The sequence below is a fragment of the Mesoplodon mirus genome (assembly GCF_964341445.2).
Source record: "Mesoplodon mirus genome assembly, chromosome: 4".
Lineage (NCBI taxonomy): Eukaryota > Metazoa > Chordata > Mammalia > Artiodactyla > Ziphiidae > Mesoplodon > Mesoplodon mirus.
The window spans coordinates 46,087,502-46,100,364 of NC_138979.1; the positions used below are offsets into that span (position 1 = coordinate 46,087,502).

A 12,863-nucleotide genomic window follows, 5' to 3' on the forward strand; every position below is an offset into this window, starting at 1 on the left:
TCAGGGCACTGACCTTTGCCCTCAAGGGACAGTTAGGGGAAACAAGACCTATACAGGCAAGACCAAACTGTGTACCATTTCCAACAACAGCCACGTCCCTTCTTTCCTCCAGGCTGTTACACATGCTGTCCCCACACCCTTGAATACCCAAACACAACCTTCCTTCAGGGACTCCCAACCTTTCCTTTAAGACTTGCCTCTCAGTTACCTCTACTGTGAAACCTTTCTGGTCTCCAGAGAGACTCTGTGCTCTGTTAACACCATGTCTGTTCAGTGTCCTGATTATGAGCATGAACTCAGGACTCAGGGTGTCTAAGGTTGAATCCTGGCTTTGCCATTTACTAGCTGTGTGGCCTTGAGGAAGTTATGTGGCCACTCTGTGCCTCAGTTTCCCCATCTGTAAATGGTGATAATGATGGTACTGACTTCATAGGGTTTAGGTGAGGATTAAATGAGTTAATTCAGCAACTCTTCAGGTAAGGTCCATGGACCAGCAGCCTAACCATCACCTGGGAACTTGTTAGAAATGCAAATTCTCAGGTACCACCCCAGATCTACTGAATCAGGAAGGCTGGGTTTGAGGCCTGGAATCTGTGTTTTAACAAGCCCTCTGGGGGGATCTAGATGCATGCTTGCACCTGACAACCATTAAGTTAATATAATAAAGAATTTAGAGCTGCTGTGTATTACCAGTAGTAATGTTTAATAGTATTTATTTTGAGGAGTCTGGGAAGTACGATAATTGATAATTTTTCTTTTTCTTTTTTCCCAACTTTTCTACAAAATCTGTGCATTACTTACTGTGGGTTCGAACCCTGGTCCAGGAAGATCCCACATGCTGTGGAGCAACTAAGCCTGTGTGCCACAACTACTGAGCCCACGTGCCACAACTACTGAGCCCATGCACTGCAACTACTGAAGCCCATGTACTGGGGCCCACGTGCTGCAACTACTGAAGGCTGTGTGCCTACAGCCTGTGCTCTGCAACAAGAGAAGTCACCGCAATGAGAAGCCTGTGCACTGCAACGAAGAGTAGCCCCCACTCGCCGCAACTAGAGAAAGCCCGTGCGCAGTAATGAGGACCCAACATAGCCAAAAAAGAAAAAAAGGTAAATTAGGGACGTCCCTGGTGGTCCAGTGGCTAAAGACTCTGCGCTCCCAATGCGAGGGGCCCGGGTTCGATCCCTGGTCAGGGAAAATAGATCCCACATGCCACAACTAAGAGTTCGCGTGCTGCAACTAAAGATCCCACATGCCTCAACTAAGACCCGGCACAGCCAAATGAATAAATTTTAAAAAATTTTTAAGTAAATTGATTAATTCTTTTAAAAAATCTCACCAAGGAAAAAAGCACATACATAAATAACTACAACTAGAGGTGGTATGTGATAAGGACCCTGGAAGTAGTACAAAACGTAATAGGAGTTAAGAGGAGAGAAAAAATTTAATCCAACAAAGTTATCACAGAAAATTTCATGGAGGTCATATTTTGCTATATTTTAACAAATAAGTAAAACTCAACTTTTTAAGGATATGGGAGTGGGTGTGGGGAGGGCTTTGCAGACAGAGGGAATAACAGGAATAAAACTATAAAGGCAAAAATACGTTAAAACTATATCTGCTGGGCTCTTGTCCCATTTATGTGAGGCTACAGAAGAAAAGTTTAGAAATATAGGCTGCTTTAGAGTTTCCCTACAAAACACGCTGCCTGTGGGCATGACTGGCTTGTCTGTCCTCCAAGCTCCAGAAAGACAGGTGAGTGATACAAAACTATCTGATTCCTCTCAGATTTCAAATTCAGGCCCAGAGGACACAGCTCTCTATTCAGTCTCCTAAACTCAGCAGGGATCACCTTGGGACTCTTACCCCTTGCCCAAGAGGGCACGAACAGATCTTGGGTCAAGGGAGAAGGGACTGCAATGCAGCTCTGCAGAAGCAAAGGGAGGGGGCAGACCTGCTTCCTCCCCCCGGGCCTTCAGCACCCAGGACTCAGCTACCTGCTCAATGCAACACTGCCTCTGTTCTTCTATCACCATCGGTGTGTATATATATATATATATATTTTGTTTTTTTTAATTTGACCGAAAAAAAGAAGAAATGAATGATCCCTCTAATAGTCAAAATACTAACAGGAAGAGGAAAAATAAAATGTATAGATAATTAACAAATTTTTATTCCTAATTAAGATTTGCTCTTACCACCTCTGACACTGAACCTTATACCTTTCTTTTAAAAACGGGGTTGGAGGGAGGAGAATACTTTCCATTGAAGATGTGAAATCTCCAATATGCATGTTTTCTTTACCCAACGGGGCAAAAAGAATTCTTTTACACTATAAGGAAAACACAAAATAATACATACATACACATAATTTCACATGATTTTGTTCTTCATCTAACTAGCCATAAAGCCCAAATGGACAAGATTTATCTTGCCCAGAGTTTCAGTTTCTGCCAGTGAAAAATAGGTGGGTTGATGCTCTTTCGATGCTAAGATTCTATGAGCCCATCTCTAACAACAATCCTTATAAAGTGCTTGACTTAAGAAAGCCCCAGAATCTGTTCTGATGATGCAAAGGAGAGAATGATGAGCAAGGAATGAGAAGAGATTAGAAATAGCCACCACCATTCAATTGTAAGGGTGTGTGACTCAGGCAGGCATTTAACGAAGTGAAGCCCAGTAAGCATGACTAAATTGGGGAACCTATATTTAAAGTATTAAATAGCTCTTCAACTCTTAGTGATCAACTTAGTTGAGAAAGAACATAAAGGGCCACTGAATCAAGGGGAAAAAAAGGCCACTGAATCAAAAGCCAAAAGCTCCATGTCATTGGACAAGTCTGTTACTCTGTAAGGCTCAGCATCTTCATCCTAAAATTAGGACACACCACCTCCCTGCATCTGCTCACAGGGGGCACGTGGGGATCAGACATAAACTATGTGAAAATGCTTTGAAAACAACAAGGCACTAATAAATTACTTATTTAAAAACTCTTTTTTTTATTTTAAAATTAATTTATTTTTGGCTGTGTTTGGTCTTCGTTGCTGTGCGGGCTTTCTCTAGTTGCGGCAAGCAGGGGCTACTCTTCGTTGTAGTGCACAGGCTTCTCAGTGCGGTGGCTTCTTTTGTTGTGGAACATGGGCTCTAGGCTCACGGGCTTCAGTAGTGTGGCACGTGGGCTCAGTAGTTGTGGCACAAGGGCTTAGGTGCTCCACGGCATGTGGGATCTTCCTGGACCAGGGCATGAACCTGTGTCACCTGCACTGGCAGGCTGATTCTTAACCACTGTGCCACCAGGGAGGTCCCTCATTTTTTAAAATAAGGTTTTCTACTATAAAAACCACAGCCCATTACCCTTTCGTAATACCAAAACTCCAAATTTTTAAGTAGTGGGTGTTTCGAAATAAGTGTTTTCACTTTAAAGATTTGGATGTTAAGGATTTAACATCACAGCCCTCACAATAGATTCTCTAAGGTAACACTAATACAACCAACAGAGGAAAATGTACATTTGCAAGGCAAGAAAATGATACATTTGGTCAAGTGGTAGGATCTTAAATGTAAGAGATTAGGCTGTCTCCAAAGAGCCAAAATGCAGGTTCATATATATTGTGCTGGGGACCACTCTGGCCAATGCAGTTCTAGAGGTTTCTATGATGGGATCCTCCTGGTAAATGCTCCAGCCCTAAAAGTAGAAAGAGGGCCTCTAAATACAGAAGAGACATGGAGCCAGGGGTAGGGTCCATTAAGTTTTCAAAAGGGTCAATGTAATATATGTTTTAAACCCTGGGATGGTAAAATACCTGATAGCACTTCTCTAGGCTTCTGTTTCCTCATCTATAAAATGCAGATAAGAGTCCCCTTTGTGGAAAAGACTGATGAAGAGATTACATAGAAAGCAATCCTTGTATCTAGAGCGCAGGATGCACTCGACAAATGAAAGTTAGCATGACTAGGGAAAGCAGAGTATTTCAGTTATCTTCACCCCTCAAAGAGCATTAAAGAGCGTTGCTCCTTTAAACAGCATCTTAAACAGCACTAGGAGCTCTTACAGAACAACTTACAAAAGAAGTAGAATATAAAAGGGGTTTTATTGCAGGGAGTGGGAAGCAAGAGGCAGGGAGACTATTAACACTTACTTATCCAGTTTCTGACACTGAGGAAACTTTGCTCATTTGTCAGATCAAAAAGCAGAAGAAACCCCATAGCATCTCTGAAGAATGCGGTTGTCAAGCTGCGGAACCTGGGAACATAAAGCAGATTGGTCACCTAAACCATGGCCCGACTCTTGAAATATAAAGCCACGAGCAGTGCCCTCAGCCTCTTACAACAGTTCATCAAAAACAAGTTAGATGTTTAATAACATGCCGCTGTTTCTAGTAATTTCACATTATATGTGCACATTATACATGCATAAATCTTATTTGTGCAAGATTTACTGAATTATGCTATTACATTAATAGATAATTTCAACAGTGTAAAATTATGTACATAATCAATAATATTGGATAGCATACAAAATATAGTAAATAGTTATCTAGAGCAAGAAAGAATATGTGAAAACAAATCTAGACTTTCTAAAATGCCAACAATTATCCAAAGTTAAACTTGCAATTTTCTTTTAAAATAAAGATCATCTGTGTAAACTTTAAAAAAATTTTAAATAAGTTAGATGATGATATTCCAAACATGTATAATACAGTTATTTATCTAACTGATAAAAGTTTATGTGTTAATAGGCCATGTGATTTAAAAACCCAGCCTGCTGGACAGGGATGACAAGAACTAGCTCGTGATTCCTTAGTCTCAGCCAAGAATTTATTGTACAATTAAGAGTTAAATAGGCCAAAAGCAATGGTGCTTGCTGGGTTTGTCTTCTTTGTCCTGTGAAAGCTTGACTTGATTTAACATCACAATGTGTTCCATGACCTTTTAATTTTCAGCCTCTAAAGAAATCTCTTATCTCTGAGAACCATTTCTTTGGCTTTAAGGTGGGGATAGTATTGCCTCAGTCTCCCCTTTCTTGGTACTCTCTCTACCAAGGATTTATCCTGCTCTCTCCCCTCTCTCTCCCCCTCTAGTAGCAGGTTTTCTCTTATTTTGCTTTTATGCAAAGCCTGCAACTGACAGGCATAGGCTCCAGGGAAGAAAATACTGGTACGAATCTGTCATCTAATCCGCTCTTTTAAGTTTTCTCAAGTATTTCTAATCCATGTTTTTACAAAAAGAGTACTTATCTTTCAGAGATACGTACCAAAATAGTTATGAATGAAATAATTTGCTATTTGGGATTTGCTTCAAAATAACTGGGCGGTGGGGGTGGTGAGAAAAGGTGAGGGATATACGTGAAGTAAGATGGGCCACAACTTGATGGCTGTTGAAACCAGGGAATTAGTACCTGAGTTCACTGTACTCCCCTCTCTACTTCTGCATATACTCGGGAGTTTCCCATGATAAAAAGTTAAACAAACAAAATCCTTCAAGGAAACTGTGAGGGATAACATAGCTATAGCTAACTAAAAGCAACTTCAAACAGACTTGTGGTTGCCAAGGGGGGAGAGGGGTGGGGGAGGGATGGGTTGGGAGTTTGGGATTAGCAGATGCAAACTATTATAAACAACAAGGTTCTATTATATAGCACAGAGAACTATATTCAATATCCTCTGATAAACCATAATGGAAAAGAACATAAAAGAGAATGTGTATATTTGTATAACTGAATCACTTTACCATACAGCAGAAATTAACACAACACTATAAATCAACTATACTGCAATTTTTAAAAAGTAACTTCATATTAAGATTTCATGTGACATTTTTGTCAAGCAACCTCTGACCATATAAATTAACTCCAATGATATTTTCTACTAGGTTTCAACAATCAGGTAAGAATAATGCATACAACTCTACAGCTTTCTTTGTGGTTGAGTAAACAGCAAAAGCAAATGGAGAAAAGTATACAGGTCTAAAAAAAGGGTGGGAGAAAAAGAAAAAAGTCCATAAGTAAAAGGCTCCATTTTGAAAAGGATTCATTTTTCCTTTGACCTTGTATGAAATAAAGCCACCATTATCATCTCAGACTGATACATTTCCTGCTAATTTGGCAGCATGTCTTACCCAGGTGCAAATCAACTAATCAGCTGGCCTTTTCCTGCTCAGGTCACTGTGGGAAGAGCGTAGCTGTTTTTCCCCTTTCCTCCAGTAAGGAGCACATAACTAAAGATCTCATACCTCTCCTGCCCTGCTGTGTCCCATAACTGCAGGTGGATTCTCTGGCCTCTGCCAGTGGCTCCATCTGGTCCATTGGCTCTGTACACCTAAAATGGAAAAATGAAAGAGAAAAAGAGAACTTCTGAGAGAACTTCTTCTTACTTTCCTATTCAGTACAACTCCCCTAAGCATCTAAACTTCTAAAGGAAATCCCATCTGGAATACAATCTTATTTGTATTTTATTCCAAATAATCGTCTTTGGGTAACACAATAATTTGTATTAAATGATGTATGCACATTATATATCTTTATAAATATATTACAAAATATACAAGTAATACATAATTTGTATTAAAAAAATAATAATCAGCTCACCTTTCCTCAAAGTCCCCTCAGGTCACTAGTTTCAGGAAATATTACCTTCTCCCCATCCTATCTTTAAAAAGTACTCTTAAAACAATTTTATAGGAAGGGCCTCTGAAAATCTCTTCCTCCATCAAAGCAATAAAAACACTGGCAAAAACAGTCAAAATCAACTTTTTCCAAATCCTTAAAATTAACAAAAGCTTGCAACATTCCAAGGAGCACCTATTCAAGAAAAGCAGCTGAATATCAGTAAAAATTGTAAATTTTGTGCCGTTTTAACTTGTCATATTCCCATTCCCCCTCCCCAGCTCCACTGTAGCCTTGAAAACCAACAAATGCACAACTACAGTAGCTGTGAAAACCATCAGTGCAGCAACCACTGTAGGAAGGAGAGGCAGACAGGTTTGGAGTTCCCCAGAAGTCTCATCCCCAGAGTAGTGTCTGAAATCTGCCTGTAAAGCTCCATTCCCAAGTCTTATCTTTATTTTATCTGACTTAACTTGCTCTATGAGAAAACCCTATCCTTAGACCCTTTGTTGAAAGCAATCAGCAGCAATTATTTAACATCACAGCTACCAAAGGCAGCAAGACCAGTTGGACCTAACAAAAATCTAACCAAAAATCTTAAAGATAAGATATGAGATGTCCACAGAGAGATTTGAAAAGTTTCAAAATATTCCTTGGAAACTAATAGGCCAGGCTCATGTGCATGGTTGTACATATGTCCAGGAAAGACCTAAAAATGCCCTAATCTCTCACCTTTGGCTGACCTTGAGGCTCTTCTCAAGCAGAAGTGAAGGCTAAGGCAGAGTTGTAAACTGCCTGCAGGAGCATTAAGCAAACATCCCAGCACACACACACAGAGTCCCTCAGAGAAAGCTGAGAGATATGCTGGCTCAAGAATTTAAGAAACTTTCTGTCCACTCATTAGCTGACCACTAAGTTAACTAAGGAGAGACTTCAGTAGCTGCATATAACAAGACATACAGACTTCAGAGAATTAGCCCAAGAACATCACTAAACAAACAGTGACAACAAAAATAAACTGGAAAAACAAGAAACCCTTGGGAATGGGGAGGAATCTGATTTCCAGAGTTGCTACATTCTATCAATGTAAATGTTCAGTTCTCAACAAAATTTATAAGACACACAAAGAAATAGGAACACACACACAGATAAAGCAACCAAAAGAAACCATTCCTAAGGAAGCCCAGATGTTGCACTTACAAGACTTTAAATCAGCTATTATAAATATGTTCAAAGAACTAAAGGAAATCATGTCTAAGGAATCAAAGGAAAGTATGAGAATAATGCCTCACTGAATAGAGAATGTCAATAAAGAGATAGATATTATAAAAAGTAGTAAACAGACATTCTGGAGTTAAAATTATAACTGAAGTGCAATATTTACTAGAGGGGCTCAAGAGGAGATTTAAACTGGCAGAGGAAATAATCACTGCATCTAAAGATAGGTCAATTGGGATCACCTAGTCTAGTCACAAAAGAAAAAAAAAAAGAATGAATAAAAGTGAAGAGAGGGAATTCCCTGGTGGTACAGTGGTTGGGAATCCACCTGCCAGTGCAGGGGATGTGGGTTCGTGCCCTAATCCAGGAGGATCTCACATGCCATGGAGCAGCTGGGCCTGAGTGCCACAACTGCTGAGCCTGCACTCTGAAGCCCGCAAGCCACACTACTGAGCCCATGCGCCACAGCTACTGAAGCCCATGTGCCTAGAGCCCGTGCTCCACAGCAAGAGAAGCCACCACAATGAGAAGCCTGTGCATGGCAACGAAGAGTAGCCCCCACTTGCCGCAACTAAAGAAAGCCCATGCACAGCAACAAAGACCCAACACAGCCAAAAATGAATAAATTAATTTTTTTTAAAAAGTGAAGAGTGTCTTGGAGACCTATGGAACACCATCAAACATATCAATGTATGCATACTAGCAATCCCGTAAAAAAATAAAAATTAAAAAAAAGGAGAGGGCTTCCCTGGTGGCACAGTGGTTGAGAGTCCGCCTGCCGATGCAGGGGACGCGGGTTCGTGCCCCGGTCCAGGAAGATCCCACATGCCACGGAGCAGCTAGGCCTGTGAGCCATGGCCGCTGAGCCTGCGCGTCTGGAGCCTGTGCTCCACAACGGGAGAGGCCACAACTGTGAGAGGCCCGCGTACCGAAAAAAAAAAAAAAAAAAAAAAAAAAAAAGGAGAGATAGAAAGAGGCAGAAAACATATTTGAGGAAATAATAGCCAAAAACTTTCCAAATCTGATGAAAAACATTCATCTCCACATTCAAGAAACTCACTAAACTCCAAGAAGGATAAGCTTGCTGATATTGACTAGACATATCACCACCAAACTGTCAAAATCAAAAGACAGAGAGAATTTTAAAAGCAGCAAGAGAAAAGTGATTCAGTACATGCAAGGGATCCCAATAAGACTAAAAGATGATTTATCATCAAAAAAAAATGAAGGCCAAAAGAAAGTAGGATGACAAAAAGTGTTGAAAGAAAAAAGACTGTCAACCAAGAATCCTATATCCAGCAAAGCTATCCTTTAAAATTAAAAGAGAAATTAAGACATCCTCAGATAAACAAAAACAGAAAATTCATTGCTAGCAGAACTGCCCTGCAAGAAATAATAAAGACAGAGCTTCAGGCTGAGATGAAAGGACCCTAGCCAGTAATTTGAATCCATACAAAGAAATAAAGAGCACCAGTAAAGATAACTATGTGGGTCAATATAAAAGATAGTATAAATGGTTTTTTGCAACTCTTTTCTTCCATCTGATTAAAATACAATTGCATAAATTAATAATCATAAACCTGTGTTGATGGGCACACAGTGTATAAAGATGCAATTTGTATGACAATAACAGTGCAAAGTAAGGGGTAGGAAATAGAGCCACATAAGAGCAGAGCATGGCATTGAAATTAAGTTGGTATTAATCCAAACTAGATTGTTAAAAATTAAGATGACAACTGTAATCCCTAGGGGAACTATTAAGAAAATAATTCAAAAAATATATAGTAAAAAATGAGAAGGGAATTTAAATAGTACACTAGAGAATATCTATGTAACACAGTTGCAAAGAAATAACGAAACAACAGAAAAAAGATAAGATACACAGAAAACAAGTAGCAAAATGGCAGATATAAATCCTACTTTATCAGTAATTATATTGAATGTAAATGTATTAAAGACTCCAAGTGAAAGGCAGGGGTTGGTAGAATGGATTTAAAAACATGATCCTACTATATGCTATCTACAAAAGACACACTTTAGATTCAAAAAGGTGTAGGGAAAAGCATGAAAAAAATATATACCATGCAAACAATAACAAAGAGAGAGCTGGAGTGGCTATACTAATATGAGACAAGATAGACCTGAAGACAAAAAGAGTTATTAGAGACAAAGAAGGATATTTTAGAATGATAAAAGGGCTGATTTATTAAGGATACATAGGGATAAAAAGAGAAATGAACAATTTGACAATAATATTTAGAGACTTCAATACTCTACTTTCAATAATGGATAAAACAAGCAGGCAGATGAACAAGGAAACAGAAGACCTGCAGAACACTGTAAGCCAATTAGACACAATAGACATCTACAGAAGATTTCACCCAACAAATGCAAAATACACATTCTTCTCAGGTACACATGAAACATTCTCAAGGACAGACCGTATGTTAGGTCATCAAACAAGCCTCAATAAATTAAAAAAACTGAAGTCATAAAAAGTATGTTCTCTAACCACAATGTGGTAAAATTAGAAATCATTAACAGAAAGAAATTTGGAAAATTCATGAACATGTGGAAATTAAACAATACAGTCTTAAATAACCAATGGGTCAAAGAAGAAACACAAGGGAAACTAGAAAATACTTTTAGATGAATGAAAAGCACAACATACAAAAAATATCAAGTGAACTTAAAGCAGTGCTCAGAGGGAAATTTTTAGCAGTAAACACCTATATTAAAAAATGAGAAAGATCTCAAATCAATAACTTAAAGTTCAACCTCAAAAAACTAGAAAAATAAGAGTAAACTAAATCCAAAGCAAGCAGAAGGAAAGAAATAAGAAAGATTAGAGTAGAAATAAATGAACTTTTCTTTGAAAAAAGAATCAAGAAAATTGATAAACTTTTAGTTAGACTAATCAAGGATAAAAATAGAAGACTCAAATTCTTTTTTTTTTTTTTTTTTTTTTTTTTTTTTGCGGTATACGGGCCTCTCACTGTTGTGGCCTCCCCCGTTGCGGAGCACAGGCTCCGGATGCGCAGGCCCAGCGGCCATGGCTCACGGGCCCAGCCGCTCCACGGCATATGGGATCCTCCCAGACCGGGGCACGAACCCGTATCCCCTGCATCGGCAGGCGGACTCTCAACCACTGCGCCACCAGGGAGGCCCTCAAATTCTTAAAATCAGAAATGAAAGAAAGGACAACACTACCAACCTTACATATGTAAAAAGATTATAAAGGAATAGTATGAACAACTGTATGCCAAAATATTAGATAGCTTAGAAGAAATGGAGAAATTCCTAGACCCAAACAATTGAAACTAACTCAAGAAAAAATAGAAAATCTAAAGAAATATATAACCAATAAGAAGACTGAATTCATAATAAAAATAACTTCCCACAAAGAAAAGGCCAGACCCAAATGTCTTCACTGATGAATCTGATCAAATGTTTACAGAAAAATTAACACCAATCCTTCTCTAACTCTTCCAAAATACAGAAAAGAAGGAAATACTTCCCACCTCATTTTATGAGGCCTATATTATCCTGACACCAAAATCAAAGATACAAGGGGATAAAAAACTACAGACCAATATCCACTCTGAATACAGACACCAAAATACTAGCAAAAAGAATCCAGAAAAATATATAAAGGATTATATAACATGACTGAGTAGAATTTATCACGAGAACAACAAAATTGGTATAACATACAAAAATCAATCAATACTGATTTGTAATGGAATAGAACAGTTATAGAATAAAGGACTAAAACCATGCGACCATATCAATAGATGCAGAAAAAGCATTTGAAAAAGTCCAACACCTTTCATGATAAGAATGCTCAACAAATTAGGAATAGATGGGAACATCCTTGACCTGAAGAACGGCATCTATGAAAAATGCACAGCTTATATTACACTTAATGGTGACTGAAATGATATGATACTTCTATTAATATGAATATTAATAAAAGTATGGTTCATAACAGCTAAAAAGTGAAACAACCGAAATGTCCACCAATGGATGAATGGATAAACAAAATGTGGTATACCAATACAATGGAATATTATTTGATCATAAAAAGGAATAAAGTTCTGATACATGATACAACGTTATGCAGAAAACATTACACTAAGTAAAAGAAGCCAGACGCAAAAGGCCACATATTGTATGATTCCATTTACATGATAAATCCAAATCCAGAGAGTAGATTAGTGGCTGGGGGAGGGAAAATGGAAAAATGCTAAAGGATATGAGGTTTCTTTTGGGGTGATGAAATGTTCTAAAATTTGGTAGTGGTGACAGTTGCACAACTGTGAATATACTAAAAAACCACTGAATGGTACATGTTAAATGGGTGAATTTTATATAAATTATATCTCAATAAAGTTATTTTTAAAAAACAAAGTTATAAAATGGGGATTTGTTAATAAATATAATCACAAGCATATAGGGGAGGGGCAAGATAGGGGTAGGGGATTAAGAGGTACAAACTACTATATATAAAATAAATAAGCTATAAGGATATATTGCACAACACAGGGAATATAGCCAATATTTTATAATAACTATAAATGGAATATAACCTTTAAAAATTGTGAATCACTATATTGTACACCTGAAACTTATACAATATTGTACAGCAACTATACCTCAATTTAAAAATAATTTTTAAAAAGAAAAAAAAAAAAAGAAAAAAACCCAGACTCTCTGGTAGTGGAAGGCTTAGGGTGGATCAGAGGGAATGAATATTTCTGTCCTAGAAGCCAGAGACCATTCATTTTTCCCAGGTAGAATACTCTCCACTGCAGGGTTTTTGTCATTAATCTCCTGACTACTTGTTGACCTGCTTCATGGGAACAGCTGCTTTTTCAGTAAGAAATGTAGTTCCTGGACATACTAACCTCCTGCCTTCCTCCCTACCCCACAATAACTTGTCTTGCTGTCCTTTGAAAAATAAATTAAATATATATTTTTTAAATATCCTCTTCCCTTATTCTGCAGAACCTTGCTGTTCCCTTGGTTACCTCCCAGATCC

The 12,863-nt window shown here is 38.2% G+C and overlaps 1 protein-coding gene across 4 annotated transcripts in view; it reads right to left on the reverse strand.

The window, feature by feature from the left end:
* The window catches only part of RAB27A (RAB27A, member RAS oncogene family), a 96,556-nt gene that overhangs the window by 12,738 nt on the left and 70,955 nt on the right, over positions 1–12,863 (reverse strand). For all 4 annotated transcript variants that reach the window (XM_082618368.1, XM_082618367.1, XM_082618366.1 and 1 more), the window contains 2 exons: positions 6,232–6,317; positions 4,140–4,243 (listed from right to left, as the gene is read on the reverse strand). In XM_082618368.1, the coding sequence (XP_082474494.1) occupies positions 4,140–4,243; positions 6,232–6,317 (190 nt within the window). The remainder of the gene's footprint in view (positions 1–4,139; positions 4,244–6,231; positions 6,318–12,863) is intronic.